General features: G+C 34.3%; 2 protein-coding genes across 5 annotated transcripts; both read right to left on the reverse strand.

The window, feature by feature from the left end:
* Window positions 1–2,302: 2,302 nt before the first annotated feature.
* Window positions 2,303–5,446, reverse strand: LOC130973079 (organic cation/carnitine transporter 7). Of its 4 annotated transcripts, none has more exons than XM_057897470.1 (7): window positions 5,286–5,446; window positions 4,712–4,980; window positions 4,390–4,627; window positions 3,440–3,795; window positions 3,267–3,355; window positions 2,982–3,184; window positions 2,303–2,840 (listed from the first exon to the last, which is right to left on the reverse strand). In XM_057897470.1, the coding sequence occupies exons 1-7, from the start codon at window positions 5,286–5,288 to the stop codon at window positions 2,595–2,597; spliced, it is 1,404 nt and encodes a 467-aa protein (XP_057753453.1). In that variant the 5' UTR covers window positions 5,289–5,446; the 3' UTR covers window positions 2,303–2,594. The 4 variants fall into 4 exon arrangements, with proteins under 4 accessions (XP_057753453.1, XP_057753451.1, XP_057753454.1 ...); XM_057897468.1 differs by adding an exon at window positions 5,119–5,181 and having other exon boundaries at window positions 3,267–3,795; XM_057897471.1 differs by having other exon boundaries at window positions 3,267–3,795; window positions 4,712–4,838.
* A 1,632-nt stretch (window positions 5,447–7,078) lies between these two features.
* Window positions 7,079–18,573, reverse strand: LOC130976440 (histone acetyltransferase HAC1-like). The gene is made up of 17 exons (XM_057901311.1): window positions 18,392–18,573; window positions 17,650–17,964; window positions 17,007–17,121; window positions 16,517–16,814; window positions 15,948–16,427; window positions 13,881–15,682; window positions 12,797–13,093; window positions 12,440–12,718; window positions 12,035–12,163; window positions 11,574–11,774; window positions 11,347–11,489; window positions 10,915–11,227; window positions 10,565–10,704; window positions 8,982–9,060; window positions 8,248–8,640; window positions 7,751–7,968; window positions 7,079–7,674 (listed from the first exon to the last, which is right to left on the reverse strand). The coding sequence occupies exons 2-17, from the start codon at window positions 17,841–17,843 to the stop codon at window positions 7,560–7,562; spliced, it is 5,196 nt and encodes a 1,731-aa protein (XP_057757294.1). The 5' UTR covers window positions 17,844–17,964; window positions 18,392–18,573; the 3' UTR covers window positions 7,079–7,559.
* Between the last annotated feature and the right edge of the window lie 1,328 nt (window positions 18,574–19,901).

Consider the following 19,901-nt stretch of genomic DNA (forward strand, 5'->3'; position numbering starts at 1 on the left):
TTAAATTTAATTTATTTGTATTAAGGTCATTTAAAATTTAAAATGGAGTTACATTATGTATAACTATTTTTAAAAAAAAAAAAATTGAAAACACAGTGGGGGCAAGTGTCCCTCACTGTTATGCCTAGGTCTGTGCCTGTCCACAAGCATAAAATTTCAAAAATAAATAACTCGGTGTCATAAAATTTAACTTGATTGATAACAGAAAGCTTCATGCATATGCTTATGTATTTCTTTCACCTGGATAAACCTTGGTATCAGTGTCAATTTGCACAGACTTCTGTCATTGAAGGTTGGAGGAGCAGCACCATCAGCAGGGGATTCATCGGTATCCCATCTTGGTGTTTTCTGCAGTTGATTCTTTGGAAACTGGAATGTCAACTTCTTCCTGGACTTGGGGAAATTGCAAAAGGAAAACTTTCATTAGATCACAGGAGCAGATGCTCTCTGAAATCATGTCAAACGAGGAAAATAAATCACTAAAGCTTTTACACTTACAGTTGTTGAATCAATAGATACGATTCCATGCAAATTCAAATGAACTCTCACTTTAACTTTTGCTCTTTCAGTTTTTGTACTTTAGAACGGACCAATCTGCATGCACTTGAGAGTCAGAGGACCAGTAAAAGGGGAAAAATGTAACAGAAACAAGGAAAAAAAACCTCAAATACAACTTACAGTATATGTACTGATCTTGACAGGTTTTTGCGGTTCACTCGCATCACAATATTGTACACCAGGAGAAATGTTCCTGGCCTGTAGAATGTCAATGCCTTAATCTTCGAATGGGATTGCCCTTGGGGAAAACAAGGCTACTTTGCTGATTATCTGATCCAATACTTCCCTGTGCATCCGGTCCAGAACCTTTCCATGAAAGGGAAATTGCAAAAGGAAAACTTCCATTGACCTACACAGTTCAACCGACGAAGACCATGTCATACCGGAAGGAAAAGGGAAACTTAGTCTTGGTGTCTGAACAGTTTACTGCAGAGACATAGCAAAAAAAATTGCAAAAGTTCCTTTTTATAAAAGAAGAATAAGAAGATAAAACTCATGATCCCTAATGGCATGCAGGGTTTTAGCACTTCAGAGAATAATTTTAAAATATTTTAAAAATTTCTTACCTCTTTATAATTTGGACATATCAGTTCTTATGTAATTTTCGTTGCGCTGACCTGTCCATTCAATTTTTTAATAATTTGCAAAAAGAGCTTTTATTATTTTTATTTTTTACTTTTTATTCTTAAAAATGGTAATATTTTGTTATTAACTTATTATAGTTAACATGTGATGAAAATAGAGGTTTTTTTGTGACTAAAATAAAAGAGGGTTTATCTAATTTTTTTATTTTTATGGAATTTAAAAATTAAAGATAAACCATGTACTTAAATTATTTTAACATTGACAAAAATACTCTAATTTTTTAAAACGTATTTAACAAGCCAGAAAAATTAATAGAAGTTATGGTTAGAGTTTCAAGGTTATATAATTTGACCCCAACAAATTCAAATTTCGAGATTTCACCAATTTGGTAATTGATTCACTAAAACTCGAAACTCAATGTTTTAAGTCCCTCCTTAAAAGGCCAAATGCTTGGGATAAGATCTGAAATATGGAATGACTTTTTTGAGAAAAAGACATATCGAATTTGGAGGTATGTTATGGACTATTTTTCTAGACCCAACACGAAAAACCAGACTTAAGAATATCTAAAGTCCTAAGAAAATAGTTCCAATGATTATCTCGAATTCCAAAAAGATTCTATGGAAGATGTTATAACGATAATAATTCCTCTTCAATGGACATAATATCTAGTACCTCAGTTTTATGAGTTTAATGACTCAACATATAATGAAGAATCAAGTATCTTATAAAGAGAGTAATTCATGAAAAAAACAATCCATACAAGAGAGACTCATAATCTCACAATATATACGTTATTTTAAATACATGCATATAAATATGATCTCTAACTTAGTATGTGATTGAAAATAATTTTAACTGCATATTATAATTAGTAAAAATTAATATCTATATTATTATCCCTTTTTGTATAGAGAAGAGAATAAAATCAAATACATTATGTCAAATATTTATTTAAAAAATGTTATATAATACCTCTCATGATTCATGCTAATTTGAGCATTGAAATTTTTGCAGATACACTTCCCACAATGAGAAGGACGAGCTCAAGACATTAATGACAACATCGTGACTTTCTCTACAAAATTTGTTCAAATAATTAGTCAATTCGAAAGAACAAAAGTACTTTTGAACAACATCAAACAAAATTTTAAAAATAAATATGAAATTTTTTTTCTCATGATAAATGGTGACTTGATAACAATCCATTTACATTGAACGATGTAGGGTACTAATACAAATTACTCATGTGGACTATTAGCAGAGTGCTTCTATCGCTCTAACAGCAATTGACCCTTGTTTCACAAAATACACCCTTGTTTAGATCGATAACTCTTGGCATATTCATCACCTCCCTCCCTCTAGTAATTTGAATATTAGGGCAGGGAACAAATTTAGCTATATATTTTCATGTTTTTTTTAAGTGGTGTATACACCTCAACGTGTTACTGTTATGTGCTGTTGATATTATTTAGACTTGACAAACTGTCACGCAGATCTTGGCCCATAGTCTCAACAGGAAAGAACATAACACAAACTCCAGAAAGAAGAGCTACAATCTCAAACAGGAGGACAGCAAGAACTTGATGACAACCATGCACTAAACCCACTGCCACCAAAGGGCATATCATTCCACCAATTCTGCCCACTGAGCTTGCCATTCCAACTCCTGTTGTTCTAACGGAAGTTGGGTATATCTGCAGTTCCATCACGTATGACGAAGCATTATTTTACCAGCCTTATTGAGTTGACATGTACTAATACTAGTAGTACACAATTTCTCTCGAGTATAATTTTTCAACAATCTCGTTTAAATTACTGTGCAATAAGTATGTTACCTCTGGTGCATATATATACACAACCGTGAACGTCACTGTGATGCATATGCGAGCACCAAATAAAAGGCTTGTTGTTAGGCCTTCAGGCTGATGGAACATTAATGGGAGAAGGAAAATGCAACACAGGAAGAACATAGTTGACATTGAGAGCTTCCGACCAAGTTTATCTACTGCAGCAGCTGACAACAGGAGCCCAGGTAGCTCTATGCACAAAGAGATGTATTAGTTGTGCGTTTTGCTTCATGGGTAGATTGAGATAATTCTGGAAACCCGTAGAAAACATACCTGCAAAACTAGCAATAAAAACGTCTTTGTAGCTAACATCCGGAGACTTCCCTCCGTCCAAATTATGCGGCACACATTTACTGTGCCCACTGTTCAACTCAGAGGTCAACAAAACAAGGCCATAATACGAAAAAGCATTACCAAAGAACACTGCCCATAATAGAAGGGTTGACCTTGCCAATTTTGCTGACAAAAGCATTAGAATTGATGAGACGCCACCTAAATTGGAAACCACTCCTTCAGGAGGTTCACCATCATTTTTTCCTGCTGAGAGTAAATTTGTGCCTTCTGAAGGGTTACCAGTGTCATACAGCTCAATTTGATTGTCAGAAACAAGGATCCCAGAAGGCAGTTCCCTACCATTTAATCTTGCTATTTTCTCCAAAACATTAACTGCATCAGTTGTTCTACCTTTCAAGCATAGGTATCTAGGTGACTCAGGTGTCACCTTGTAGAACAAAAGAAGGAATGATGAGGGTAGGGAAGATAGTGCAAGTAGCCATCTCCAACCCAGTTTCGGCATCACAATCTGCAAGCAACATTGCAATTGATGAACCTATCAGCTCCATGATTGTCATCTTCAACCATCATGCAACACCAATTGAAACTACAAAATAATACCCAAACTAAAATTGACAGGACATTTGCAAAATCATTATGAATTAAGATGCACACATTCCTTATGAAGGAGATATTATTATAAGGTCTAAAATAGGCTTCAAGCACAATGGAAATTTTTGGAGTCCTCATAACAATTAACAAATAAACTAAGTTAGGATTCTAGGTTTTAGCTTAATTGCTAAAGGGTTGAGCTCATAATATTTATTCGATATAAATATAGAAAAAATGACATGTATCTAGACCCATGGGCAGGGCAAAGGAGATATCTAGATTCAGGGTCAACAGCAAAACCTAGGAAAGACACATTCATAATTGGCAACACATTTCGTCTCCTTGTTTTGTTTGTTATGTGTGCTAAGGGGTTGTGAGGGTGCGGAATACAGCTTCATCATTCTAAAATCTTAAGGAGATAAGCAGAAATAAACCATTAATATAAGGTAAGGCATCAACTTATTAGTGTTCTAAAATAATGAGAAATTATAAGGAAATGAACAAATTTTACCCAGGCAAGTGAAGCCTCAAAAATTGTACCAAGAGTCCAAAATGCCGAAAAGACAACCATCCAGGTACCTCTATTGGGGGCTGGAACAAACTCTAGAAACCATGATGATAATACAGGGCCCCCTCCCAAGCCAATACCCACTAGACAACGAAGGGAAATCAACAATAGGTAGTTAGGAGCAAATGCACTCAAAAAACCAGCAGCTGCAGTAACTGTTGCAGTGATAAGGAATCCTTTCCTGAAATCATTGTTGAAGCCAGGGAAAAAAAATTAACAAAAATAGTAAGTAGTAAGCTAGTGGAGAAAGAGAGCTAACAGTTACCTCCTTCCATGTTTATCTGAAACAATGCCCCATGAGTATGCCCCTATTAGCATGCCAGCAAAAACAGCACTGGTTATGAAACTCTCTTGGTGAGGGGAAAGATTCCATGCAGATTGTACTGCTGGTCCTACAAAAGAGAGTAGCATCATTTCCATTGCTTCTGAAACCCAGCCAATACCAGCATAAGCAAGCACAAGAATTTGGAAATTCCCAAAACCCAAAGCCAAGAGAGCATCGTCGACCGTGTAGCACAAGCCTTCATCCCCCATCTATAATTTAACAGTAATTGAAACTTAGTACATATTTATATTAACAAGGAAAAAAAAGACTGATATTTGTATTCACAAATAGCAAACAAAAACCAAAAAGAGGGGAAGAATAGCAGCAAAATAAGGAGGAAAACACACATATGCTGCTTGTCAAAACAACAAATCTATCATAAGCAAGGAATCGAACCAAGTACTCCGTGACTGCAATCGAACAAATAAAGGAGACAGGTAAAGCGGTTTCGTTTATATATCCCAAAACGCAGGCGTGATAATAACAATAATAAATCAAGTCATCTTATTTATACCATTTTCGTTTCCAAAATAAGAGAAAGTCAGAAAGGTATGCTGGAGATGTGGGATCTTCCGTTTGGTTTTAATCGGATCTTCTTAGAGTGATCATACCGCGACACACAGAAATAATGCCGAGGAGCTATCGACCTTAGTCATGTTCTTGCTTGTTCTACTATTATCATTGTCTTTTTTTAATTGACAACCGGTTGTAATTTAATCCCACATTTTAACATTTTATTATAAAATTTAGATTTTATATATTTATTGGTTCACGCATTTTTTAACTAAATAATCAATAATTAAAATAATTAAATTTGTCATAGTAGAATAATTAAACATCTAATAGACAAATAATTAAATTTATTTACAATAATATAAAAAATTTTGAAATGTCAAATACATATTTCTAAAAGTTGTAACTGATTTATTTTGCATTAGTACCATGATTGATGTTATATATATAGAATACTAGGGTGAGCATTTTTAATAGACAAATAAAAAATATGTTATATACATATAAAAAATCACTAATCACTGAATCATCTTTTATATAAATACATATTTTGCATCTCAATTTTTTTTTATTATACTTCTATAAATAAGTTAAATTATTCTTTTATTATAGATTTAATTATTTTACTATGATAAGTTTGATTATTTTGATAGCTAATTCTTTAGTTGAAAAATATGTAAACGTAAAATTAATATATAATAACTAATTTAATGGGTAATTTTTAGTATTTACGTGATATTTTTTAATAAAAAAATTTATATTGAATCAAATGCAAGAAAAATAGTTAGCCCGTGAATATTACATACACACACGCCTTTTCATAATAAGTATCTTATATTAGAAGAAAATGTATTTTAATACTTTTTTGGTGTTAAAAAGAATTAATAACAGATATTTGACACATTCAAGAATAAATGCTACATATCTAATTACTTGTATAAATATTATTTAATCTAACTAAAATAAAATGCAACTAGAAATGGCCAAAAATTAATATAAACGACATGATTTTAATTTTAAACATCATTAGTTCTAAATGAATTTTTTTCTCAACCAAATCCTCAATTAAGTATTCATTTTTCAACTTTTAAACACCAGTACTTTTTGTTGTTTTTGCAAAATTTGTGTTAGTTTTAAAAATGTGTTCTTTTTTCAAGTTTTTTTAAAAATGAATTAGCTTAAAATTTAACAAAAAATAGGTGAAGAAAAAGAATTTTTTGGAAACTGGTTTAAGATTTAATTAAAAAAATATAGTATTTCTCTTTATCAAATTAAAGAAATTATACATATCTAATTTAAGTTTTTTACCTTACATTAGTATCTATCTCTTTTCTTTTTACAAATTTTATTTAAAATAAATTAGCTTAAAATTTAACAAAAAATAGGTGAAGAAAAAAGAACTTTTTAGAAACTTTGTTTAAGACTTAATCTAAAAAAAACGATATTTCTCTTTATCAAATTAAAGAAATTAAACTATACTTATCTAATTTAAGTTTACTTCACATTAGTCTCTCTTCTTTTGCATTTTTATTTATTTAACAAGGTCCAATTTTCCTTTTCACGTTATCAAATTATACCCTACCTAAATAAAAAAAAAACTCTTTTTTTGGACTGGTACCTAATTTTACCTTACATTAGTCTCTTCTGTCTTGTAATTTTATTTATGATGGCCAATTCCCGACCAAAGAAAAAAGTCCAATTTCAGCAGAACAAAAATCCAAAATGATCATTATGAAAAACTAAAGACTAAAACGAAATTAACGAATCATGATTGCTGAACGAACCAAAAAAAAATTCAAAATATACTATTCGATTATTTGATATTATTACTCTGATCTCTCCTAGTGTTATATTTACAAGAAAAGATGTCATGTTTTACAAAATAATATCATCAAAAGCTCAAGTATTTTTACAAATCGAACCGATCCTTAATTCCTTATATATTGTATAAGATCTGGACAGGCTACTGTATACACTGAAACCTTCCACTGCGGTAAATCATAGAGGAATAATAATCAATAACAAGAAACTGATCTGCAGATGCTATCCAGCAAACAGCAATAATTGTTTATTAAATGCGAAACATGCTAAAAGATACTAAACTATTTACTTTTAAGCTTTAAATAAAGGATACTACAAACAATCAATAGAAGATGCACTATGTATTCCCAACACAAAAAGAAATCATCGCTGTCAGAACATAGGTGTACGGTGTACCTAATGTCAACCTCCATTTGGACTTAGCATTATCCTTCGTATCTACATAACAAATTGCTCATCCAGCGTTGTTGGCAACTTCTGCAGCTCTTTGCCTCATCATCTCCATTACAGCAGCCCTACGCCGTGAATCAGACTGTTGCTGCAATCTCCTTAAATGCTCTTTCAAATCCCTGATTTAACACATACAAGGAAAAAAGTTAACGGATGAAAAATTTGAGAGAAGGAGATAATGCCCAACCCACAAACCTGCAACGCGGCACGTGGCATTCCGATTCCTTGCAAGCACGAGCATGGAGTTGAAGCAAATACCACATTTTCTTACAAAGAACACAACCTCCAGAAGCTCGTGTTTTGCAGTGCATCCCGTGGCGGAAAAGCCCCTTTACTTTGCGGCAATTTGGATATTGGCAATGTGCGGAACGACATTGGGATGCATGCACAAGTAGATCAAGCATTTTCCGTAGCTGTAAATACAAACACAAATTCATTTAAATAAAAAAGCATATACAGAAAGATAGTTACTATGGACAAAAGAAGCAAGCAATTTAAAAAAAAATCCTCTTTTTTTTCTTTTTTTACCATGTAACGATTGATGAAACTCCTAAAATTCGAATAATTTTTTCCTTTAAATATTTCAATTGTTAGAATAAGGAAACCAAGTATCCACTTTTACTAGGGAACTAACAGAGTGATACATGTCCAATTCAGAGGAACAAAAAATAAAATTAAATATTGTGCAATACCTGCAATACTCGAAGCTGCCTTGCTTCTTTGTTCTGAGCATCACGATCTGCCATTGATGGATGATTTGTCAACTTATGGGGATGGTCAATGCCTCCATCCTTTTGATAACAAGCATTACATACATCATACTCGGGGCAAACTTCACAGCGCCACCCTTGGCCAGTTTCTATGTCAAGATAGCATATATTACAGGTAGTCACAAATGCAGGAGCGGTTGGATTATGAAGATGATATAGAACCATCATTGATGAATGCTTGGCTCGCCTAAGTGTATCATATTGATAATGATTTCCCTGGCAGAGACTGAGAAATGCTTGTCTAGTATCAAAGAATTCACTCTCGAGAATATCATCTTTGTCCTTTGTATCAACTGGAACATCATTGATTTCAATCTGCAAGACAATGCAAGTTATTTTTTTTAAAATATTTAAATAAAACCCAAATTCACTTCCAATCAGTTAGTGCCACACGATAATCTGTACTATTTTTTCACCCTTTTTTCTGTGAATATACAGAAAAATCTACAATTAAAATGCTCAAGGGGAAGTTGTGGCTGAAAACACAATCACTATGTGAGTTCAAATTGGAACTCCATAATGTCTGACAACTTAATACCTCCTAGTAGTAATTACTAATTACGCAGACATTAAGGTGAGTAACAAGCAAGTACTAATAAAATTATCACATGATAGAAGAAGGGAAATGTTCTAATTAGGTAGAACTCTTTGCTTACTGGATAAAGGGTATGTTTCTCCCTCTGATTAATAGGATGCCTTTCTCTCTCTTCACGTTTTAATTCCACTTCATAGCACCTAAGAAACCATTTATATTAGATCAAGGTATTGAATATTTTGTAACAAGGATCAGGCAAACAACATAAGATGTTATTGACACAACTGCACAAAAACAACAATGGGGCTGGGGCGTCAAATAGATAATAATCAGATACAATGTTGAGAAACACAAATCTGTTATTGAAACAATATCCATATTCCATAGCACTTGTCCAGTCTGAATTAAAACTGTTTGTAATACAAGAGAGTTTAAGCATGGCATAAGGCAGCAAGCAAAAAATCTTGTCATCTAGTTATAACTCAAGACCTGAATAAGAAAAAACTGGCAACTTAAATAAATAAATCAACTATACTAATACTTTCCAGCTATCCACAATAATGAAAGTATTCCCAACTCTGCAACAAGAAAGGTTTATCCCACCAGGTGGGGGGTTTGCTACATAGATCAATAGACGTGGTCAACCCATTCATATTTAAATATCTGTGATATTTCTTCCAAAGTTTCCTTGAGTTTCCAGACTAAAAGTATTACCAACTCTAATGGTGGAATTTGAAGTGGATGACTAAGTGAAATATGATGAGTGGTGTGGCTGTGGGTGACCTTCAATGTCCATAGTCAATTGAGTTGAAAGCAAAAAGAAGAGGCTAGAAAGGAGAATACTACATCAAGGCTGGAATCACACCAGGGAAGACAGGAGGACAGAGGACTCCAGCTGCAGATAAGCATGGGCTGTTCCTCACATCAAAACCACTAGATCTTGAGGCTGCTATGACAGTTGCCTAGTCACAACAGCATACATGGGAAATAGAAAAGAATGACGGAGAAAGAGAATCTCGGAATTTTAATTAATATTTGACCAAATGGGCCAGCCCAAAAGGATGCCAGCAAGAGAATCTTATTCAGAAAGCAGAAGAAACCTGCTGAAATTTTATTTGGGATAATAGATGGTTTCCACCTATTCAATCCCAGTTGTCAGATGCAGATTTGGGGGAGGGGGAGGGGAGGTCTCTTGCACAGTCAAAAGGTTTGCATTATCCTGCACGGAGGAAAACTCAGCTATCATATTTCAAGCAGACCCCAGAGGTGCTTCAAACTGTTAACAGGACACTCAGAAGTCAGAACTTCACTCTGAAGGCAAGGAGAGAGGGAGGGAGTTTTGGCTAAATGTTGGTAAAGAAAGGTTGCGTTTGGAAAGTTAACAGCTAACTGCTTGTAAGTTGTAACTGATTGAAGTGATTACAAAATGTAGTTCATAGTTAATAACTGATTATGCAGGAGAACTCTACAAATGGGAGAATGGAGTGATAGGGAATAGTTCAAATTAGTTAGGCAGAATTCGAAGAGTGGAGCAGAGAGGAAATAAAATATTTCATTTTCCTTTCTCTGTTCTTGCATCCTTTTCTGTGGTTTTACTGTTTACCCTACAACTGTATGGTAATGCATACACTGAGATAGTATGTTTAACCAATTGCAGTCAACAGAATCATATGGCAAACGGAGATAGAAGTGAACAATACTTACCTATCACAAATCTGAAAATTCTTGCACTGGTTGCAAACCCAACGGTTGCCAGACACCATTAGAATACAACAATGACTGCATGCATGCTGTAGATGAACCATGATAAAATCCTCCTTCATTGGGCAAATGGTTTCACCAAGCTGGAGAAAGATAAGCATTGTAGGAAGAAAACCATTATTACACATATGGATTAGATATTAAAAGCACTCAACCAAGGAACACGCCTGAACGTTTGAAGATATAATTATATCACATAAAATATCCAAATAATTTAAATTATTTGCAAGGGACGTTATTCACCCCAAAGACAAAAAATATATAAATAAACAATATATATATAAGTGAATTACTTTGTGCATGAGAAGCAGATCTTTCGAGGCGTTGCCAGAGAGATCTGACTGACCAGATGCTTTTAAGGCCCTTTTTGTTATAGTTTTTTTAGTTGTTCCTTTCTTATTTTGTTTCCTTCCATCTTCCTCTTGGCGAAGCTGATAAATCAAATCCTCAGCAGCCCCAGGCCAGTAGTCACCATCAAAATATGGGAGTCTGGCAGCTGTAACCTTAGCCCTAGATTCACCAGTAGATACAAAGAAATGATCATATAAGTTGGTGAGATCAACCACAATATTCTCCTTGATAGCTTTTCTCAGCATGGACAGATACCTGAAGAAACATCCACAAAAGAAACTGAAGTTAGGGATGGATAAAAGCAGTAAAATTGCATAAGCAAAAGAGAGCCCACTTCTCTTTCATTTTGTTTATACTGAAGCTATTTTGCTCACCATTCCCTAAGCTTATCAGATTTTGGTGTTTTCTGAATTTCTGGATGGCAATATAAAATATAGTCTTCACCCTTCAATGGTGGACATGCCCATATATAGCAGCTTGTAAAACCACGTTTCTTGCAATATTCAAGGTATCCAATCTACAAAAAAATTATATTGTACACTCCTCAATTATAATAAAATATTGTTTACAGGAAGAAAATAAGAACTTGACTAAAATTTACCAGAATTTCATGGTAAACAAATGTCCGAAGAGCCTCTCCAGTTACGGCCTTGACCTCGGGCCTAAAATACTTCACAGAGTCAAGATATGAAAGATACACCCGGCGCTGGTTGGGCAACTGACATTCAGATCCAAATTCTTGGACATACATGCCAAATAGGCAGACTTCCACACCTTCAATCTTTTGAAACAGCAAAATTACCTGGGATAGCAAGATAAGGGTGTTAAAGTTAATATTTTAACAATCCCGCTATGCATACTCACCATTTTAACACCAATATTTTCTTAACCACCAATACACATTCTCTTTGTTTTATTACTTAAAACATAATTTAAATATATAATTAATTAGTAACAATTGTATTTTTATACAGGTGTCAAGAGTGTTTGGTTTACGAATAGTGTTATTCATGTTTTAATTAGGCACCAGATCAACAGAACTACGAAAGCAACTCCCCATACCTTGGATTTATATGGGAATTCTGTTGGATAATTTTCTTCCTGAAAAATCTCCAAAAATCGCTGTTTCACTTCTAACTTCTTGTCAACAGATGACACAACTCTTATAACAAGCGATTCAGCTCCTGGAACCTGCCAATATCCAAGTCGAAATGTTTATTAATCTCCAGCATAACACACCAAATAAATTTAGTAGTCCACAAATAATCAGGATTTGCTAAGAAGGAATTTCATCAGTATCAATTGAACAGAAAAGATAAGGTTTAATTCATGTAACTGACTCCAAATAATTGAACAAGGCTTGGTTATTTTATTTATTTAAAAAATAAACAACTGAAATATATTTTAAAAATATTTTAACAAAAAGGACTAGCACATTTTTCTTCTACTAATCAGTAAATGAATCACCTCTTCATAAGATTTTCCGTGAAGCCTTGCCCTCTCCTGCCTTTCTTGCTTTAGTCTTTTAAATAATCGCTGTTCTATGTGGTCACTGAGAATGGTTCGCGGCAAATCTTTGGCTCCAAGAACAGCACTTTGGGGTAAAGGCTTGCGCTCTCCTCTTTCTACCTCTTGAATATAGCAGTTAGGGCAAGTGTATTCAGCTTGTCCACCGTCATTTCTTCTTCCGTTAAATAAGGCACAAATTTGATGTTGCCAGGCTTCACATTTATCACATTGAACCCACTGCACACAGAAAATATATACCGTCAATTAACAAATAGAATGCCAATCAAACAACAAAAGGACACACATGCCACGCACCCATTCCTCAGTTTCTTCATCATTCTTCTTCTTTTCCAATCTTGACTTCGGAATTGGAGTCCCGTCAACGTTAATGTTCTCTGAACGAGCATCATTATAGCATGGAATACAAAAATAATGCCGTGTATCACCAGCCCCCGTGGTATAATACATATTGTTTCGTTTAATACGAACACCACAGGTTGTACAATAGATTGGTGGGGGTTCAAAAGTAAGCTTCTCTACAGCACACAACTGACAAGAATTCTCACTCATCGAATGCTCCATTGCTTGGTTCTTCTCTGCTTTTGATTTGCTCTGTCACAAGAAAATAGATGACCAACAATAGATGCACCACAGTCAGATGTGGGTAACAGATAAATTTGAGAAATGTTATAGTTGCAATCAGGAACCCAAGTTTTCCAATAGCCAAATAAGCATAGCACAAGCTTTGTCCAGTTGATACATTTAGAGTATACCTTTTTGTTTGTTTTGTGAATTTAAATATTTCCAATGCCCTAAAAAATTAGAAAATTTCCTTTGTAGGAGAAAGGAGGCATATTCTTGTGGCAGGGTATTTTACCTGCTGTTCTTTAGTGCCTTTTGCTTTATTGAAATACCTACTACCTTTAAAAGAAAACCTTTGTCTCTAGGCATTGGATTTTTGTCTATCCATGCAAATTGTGCAGAGAATCACACTGCCAGTTTTCTAGTGGGAATGAAGTTCTAGCTTAATGTATAGTTCAGATACATTTTCTTCTCTAATGGATACCCAAAACAAATAAATAAATTTCCATTGTGATATTGAAAAACCAAGTCATATATGCCACAAAATAACAATGGATTCCCCACTTTTGTTTATTTCCGTATAATTTTTTAAAATTAAGAGACCTCCACAACTTAAAAATAACTTTGAAGTTTGAACTTTTGATCACCCAGCCATGTTCTTCAAGGAAATGATAAGCCCAGATGAATTACATGTTCTTCAAACAATAGATGCACAAACTTTAGGAAGAAACATAGAAACGAAATAAACTAAAGCAATGGAATAATTTATCATCATCATCATGTGAAAAGTTGGTATGAGAATAAATAAATAACTTACTTGACCAACCCATTGCCTTAGGCCAGTGATATGTTCCCTGACTTGCTCAGGCGTAAATAGTTCAGTTAACGAGACACCCTTTATTTTTGGCTTGCCAGACTTGGTTCCAGCTGCATTTTCAGATGGCTGCATCACATTTTCTTGCTTATCTTGTGCACTTTCTTTCTCAGTTTTAACATGTTCTGACCTACATAAATTAGCAGGTTCATCATATTTGGCAGGTTCACCACCCAACGTTTTATTATCTGAACGATTGCTATCCATTTTCATCTCACTAAGCTTTTCATGTACCAAATGTGCTGAAGCTTCAGCCTTAACTTCAGCAATCTCAGACTTAATTGAGATAGATTTCTCAGCATTTGGATAGGCCAGGGACTGTGCATCCCTGGAAATAAGAGATTCACAATTTGCAGAAATGGATGAAGAATTGTCATTTTCAGGATTCATGGATTGCATGGTGCAATGCTCAGTCTTTATACGTTTTAGAGATGGATGTAGATCTTCTGAAGTTTCAGCAGCTAATGGAGGCTTTGAGATCAATCTAGCCAACGGGGCCACAGTATTATATGTTTTACAGGACCCGTTTGCTGTAATTGGCAAACTTGATTCATGCTCTGACCGAATCTGAGACTTAAGTTGCACTGCACGTCGATAATTTCTTACGAAAACACAAACAGGGCAACAAGGATCCTTGCAGTTCATGTAATGACGAATCAAAAGCCTGGTATGATGACACCGAGCATATGAACAATGAACCTTGTTACAACCATCTATGTGCTTACATAACTTCTGTGCATTAGAACAGAAGCGTTCTGGGCACTGTCCTTCAGGGGCAGGACACCGTCGGGCATGAAGTAGAAATAAAAGCCACCTCTGCTGATTCCTGTGTTCCTTTTTGACCCCACTTCCAGAGTCTATCAGATCAATTGAAGCTCTAGGAGCAACTGCTTGACCAATAATCGATCCATCTGAAGATAAATTATTGCACTGAGCTTCACCCTGCACTGATATTCTTTGGTGGAAATCCCTGTGGACATGCTGCTCATGTGAAATATTCGCAGGCATATGGTTACTATCTTGTGACTGAGGCCATTGATTTAGAACTAAAGATTTGGATTGCACCCCAACCGTAAGACAGTTAAGATTATTCTGAGGCTCTGCAACCAATTGGTGCATGTGCAACATTTGTTGTGAATTTTGAGGTGTTGACGAGGCTAAGTCATGTACACCAGATGGATATGTAAGATGTTGATCACTCCTAGAGCAATCTTCAGCTGAGTTCTGGTGGAAATGACTCTGCATCTCAGCCAAATGAAACTGTTCAGGAACATGAGAGCTGAGTACTTCCTTATGGTGTTCAACCCCCGGCTCAGGCTTCACTCGGTTCTCTAGATGAGAAGACAGTTGAGACTGACTGCAAGAATCGTTGTTCACCACATGCTGAGGTTGCTGATTTTGCAGCTTCAATTGGCATTGCTGCTGTGCATACTGGTCTGGCTGTTGATATTGTTGGGGCCTTTGCTGATGTTGCTGTTGCGAATGCAGAAGTCCATCTCGTGAAGACAATGAAGACTGGAAACTCAACTTTTCCAGTTGATTAATTGCTTGAGACTTTATATGAGCAGCCTGCTGGATACCATGCAAATTTGAGTGACCACTTATCAATGAACTAGTTTTGGGTATTGATGGCAATTTTACTGAATTTGTGTTCTGAGCATTAATCATGGACCCAGAGGTTGTTGCAGATGCATAAAAATTTCCAGAAGCGAACGTGTCAACATTATTCAATCCATATCCATCACCTAATAATAAAATCATCACTCTTTCAGATATGTCACTTCTAAGGAGAAAAAGTGCCCAGTACATGCATAAAACCGATTAACAAAAATGTGCAAAAGACCCTAAAATACATTGGTGCAGGGTGAGGTAAATGACATAGGCTAGCTCCTCCCCCCCACCCAAAAAGAAAAAGAAAAACGGAGAGAGAGAGAGAGAGAGAGAGAGAGAGAGAGGAAAACAGAAGAGGTAAAAAAGAAACAACAATAATGAAGAAATAAGAAACATTACCCTGAACAACTGGTTGCTGATTTTGATCGAAGTGCTGCTGCTGTAAGTGTTTAGGGGAATTAACGTAGGTTGGCGCATAACCATCAGTAGTTCCAGGTTCATTTGCAAGTTGCATATTGTTTCCAATCAAGCCAAGTCCACTATTTACAGCACCATTTGAGTTCCCAAATGATTTTTGCAGTAAAGCAGATCTCATTCCACTACCCATTTGGCTGCCAATGTTCTGCAAAACATGACTATTTTGCCCATGCTGCTTCGTCTGCTGCAGTGATGGCTGCGATACCATTGTAGACTCTACACCAGAAAAGGAACTGCCAGTAGTGGAAGAATCTATATTCATGTGTGAATTATTACTGCTGACACTAAAACCAGGAGTGGGAATCATTTGGCTAGCAATTCTCTGCACCCCCATTGCTGACATATTCCCCCCTGACCCAACAGAAAAGCTGGATGAAGACTGCTGATAACCATTGGACAAACCTGCAATAAATATAGACTCAATAATGCAGTAAAATAATGTAAATTGTAAAGCAACAGGGTTGGTAAATAACCATAACACCCAATATTACCATCAGATCGATTTACAGAACTTCCAAGCATACCACCAGATGGTAACATGCTTACACCATTGAAAGATGTTGATCCTATGCTATTGCAGCCACTGGTAGAAATCACTGAAGCATCCATAGAAGAGGGAACCAGCATGCTAGAATTAGGAACTTGGGACATACCAGGAGTTGGTATCATTGTACCAATTGGAGCAGAGGTAACAAGCTGTTGATACTGTTGGTTGTGATTATTCATGTGTGCTCTTCTTAGGAAATTAGATAAACGACTCTCTAGAGTTTCCAAGTTCATGTAGTCCTCCTAAATAATGAAATACAAAGCAATGTCAATGCAAAAGTAGTAACTGTTGATAAAAAAAAAAAAAAAGCCAGAAAGTAGTACAGTGATCCTGAGAATTAACATGTTTCTGATTCCACAATGGAAAACATTGGCATTATAATAATAAATAAAATTAGGTAGAGGTACAAAAAGTATTTTAACATAAAAAACAACCTTAGAGAGAGCAGCTTTTAACATGCCCTCCTCCAAGCGTTTTGCAAGATCCTTAACTTTCCTTCTATGTACTTCTGTAACTGGATGCTGTTGTCGTTGCAATAACATATCATATCTGGGAGTAAAGATTGAATCAGTGTTAAAGTTCATGGCAGCAAAAAATACAACAAACCTTATCCCACTAGATCGTATCAGCATCATGGATCAAATGGCAGCACAAAATAAACATTAATAAAAATAATAGATTCATAGGTGATGCAAAATATTGAGTTACAACTACATTTGCAAAAGCTGCATCTGCAACGTGAATAGAATTCCTTAACTGCTTAAATTAATATATCATATCATGTACAAGTTAACCACAGTGCATTATAACTTGGACGCAAAAAGAATAGTTTCATCATGATCAAGGTCAAAGAAAATTATTTTCCTTTCCCCTTTTGATTTTTAATAATACTGTGGTTCCTCTTGTTTGTGAACTAATCAATATTACATACACTAATTTTCAGGATTTATTTATCACTAGTTGGTCGTAAGTAAATATCCATCTCCACTTGTTACCTCCACTGACAAAATTTCTCATAAGTAGTAAAGTCACCAGATTATTGAATTTGAAAGCAAATAAACAAATACAAGAACTTACATCTTCTCTTGAATAAACGATCGTGCTCTAAGTAATTCAGGGTCCATATTAATTGTTGGACGCGGAACACCACCCATAATTGGCATCTGAGGAGGAACATTCCCATTCAATTGGGTCAGTCCAGGTAACTGAGATCCTGCTTGATTAGGTACCTGACCCGATATCTGACCCGGAATATGTGCCTGTAGCTTCATCTTCTCTATTCTTCACATAACCCAAAAATGTTACAAGATTTCCACCATCAGGTAGCACTTCTCCCGCACCAAAGCTTATAATGAAGATAACAAAACAAACGCCCTTATAACTGTGAGAATTCTGCAAAGGAAAAGAAAGTAGATTCGGTTTATCTACAAATCCCCCCAAAACCACGATAAATCAAAAGTCAACAATTTTATTAGTAGCAATAACACCAAATACTGGGAAGAAACCCTCGTAATCGCAATATACAATTCCTTCTAGGAGAAGCCAGCAAACATCGAATGCAAGAGATCATTTTAAACTTTGCCCAATTATATCAACAAAAGAAGGGGGACAGTAATAAAAAGAAAAAAAGGAAAACGTATATCAAATCACGCTAAGCTGATCCCCCTCTAGACGTTATTGGAAATTGAAAGACTAAATTCAAGTTATCCAAATACAGATTCAATCAAACACAATAACTCTAAGAAGCCGAAGGTAGCGAATCAAATCAATGAAATAATAACACAAAACCCTAATAGATTGATGATGGGTTACGACGAACCTAAACCGGCGAAAACGTGTACAAATAGCGGAACACAAGCTCAAATTCGCTATATTGAACCGGAGAAGGAACCCGAAAGCATGTACGACCGCGCCGACGAAGACTGAGAAGATTTCCCCGTAGAGAAAGATAGAAAGGCCGGTGACACCGTCTCCAACTATAGGCACGTGCGTAATTTTGCCACGAACGAACTAAAATAACGGAAATATAAAGCAGTGATTTATACCCTTCCCAACAAAATAATAATATAAAAAAAATTAATTATAAATTTAATTTTTACATACTAATAACGTAAAAAAAATTTATATAAATATTTAATTATATATTATTATCATATTATAAAAACAATTAATTTTTAAACAACATCTAAACAAATAAATTTAATTAGATGATTATTTAAACTCCTATATATTAAAATTAAATTTTTAATTATATTTTTAAATATGAACTAGTGTATCTTCTCGTACTCTGTAGAGATAATATATAAAATTATATAAAAACTTTTTAGGGAAATTTAAATAAAAAATATATATAGTAATTATTATTATAAATATTTTACAACTTAAAAATATTTAAAATAATTAATATTATTTTTAATCAATTTGAATTGGTTGAATGGTCATCTCATTTGTCCACTTAAAGCAAGTATTTGGAGTTTGAATCTAGCTTTGTGACCCTAAATCCTAAATCCTAAACCATAAACCCTAAACCCTAAACCTTATAACAATCCATTGGTTAGCGAGACCCTTAATAAATAGAACATTAATATGTGGTGAATTAGTTCTCGACTTGCCGAATTAGGAAATACGTAGAAAAAAAGTGTATTTGTCTTTAAAATAGATCGATTTTTCATTAATAGCAACACTTACGGACTTTTGTCTTTGTTAAAATTTACTTTGGACAATTTTATTTGTTAATATCGTATTCATTCAGGAAGTCAAAATAATATTATCAACATTATTACTTGTTAAAACTTCATATTTTATGAAATAATTTTTAAATTTTCAAATTCATAAACTTATGTCGTTACAAAAATTATTAGATCGATTAATATTTTTTAGTAACATGATGTACTGAAATACCATCATTGAATATTAGTTAGTGTGAAGAGAAATCAATAACAACTTTTGTTATTTAATATATAATTTATCCTATTGAAAAATAAATTAAAATTTCCTAAACTTGTAAATAGATTTTCTTCTAATTTCTTACACTATTTTAGTTTACAAAATTTATTATTAAAAAATAGCAAATGATCATACTATCCTATAATATATATGAGGTATAAAGTAATTTCTTATCTTAAAATTAATTCTGATTAGTGAGATAAAATTTAAAAATTTTTATTTTCTTACTCAAATTTAAATTTAAATTTAGAATTGATTAATAACTTATTTTTTTTATTTTAATAAAAAAATAAATTGAATAGATGCAAAATATTCAACATTTAATAATTTCAATCATTTAAATTTTAATTACCAAAAATTAGATTAAAAATTAATTCTAAACT

The sequence above is a fragment of the Arachis stenosperma genome, chromosome 4, assembly GCF_014773155.1.
Source record: "Arachis stenosperma cultivar V10309 chromosome 4, arast.V10309.gnm1.PFL2, whole genome shotgun sequence".
Taxonomy (NCBI): Eukaryota; Viridiplantae; Streptophyta; class Magnoliopsida; order Fabales; family Fabaceae; genus Arachis; species Arachis stenosperma.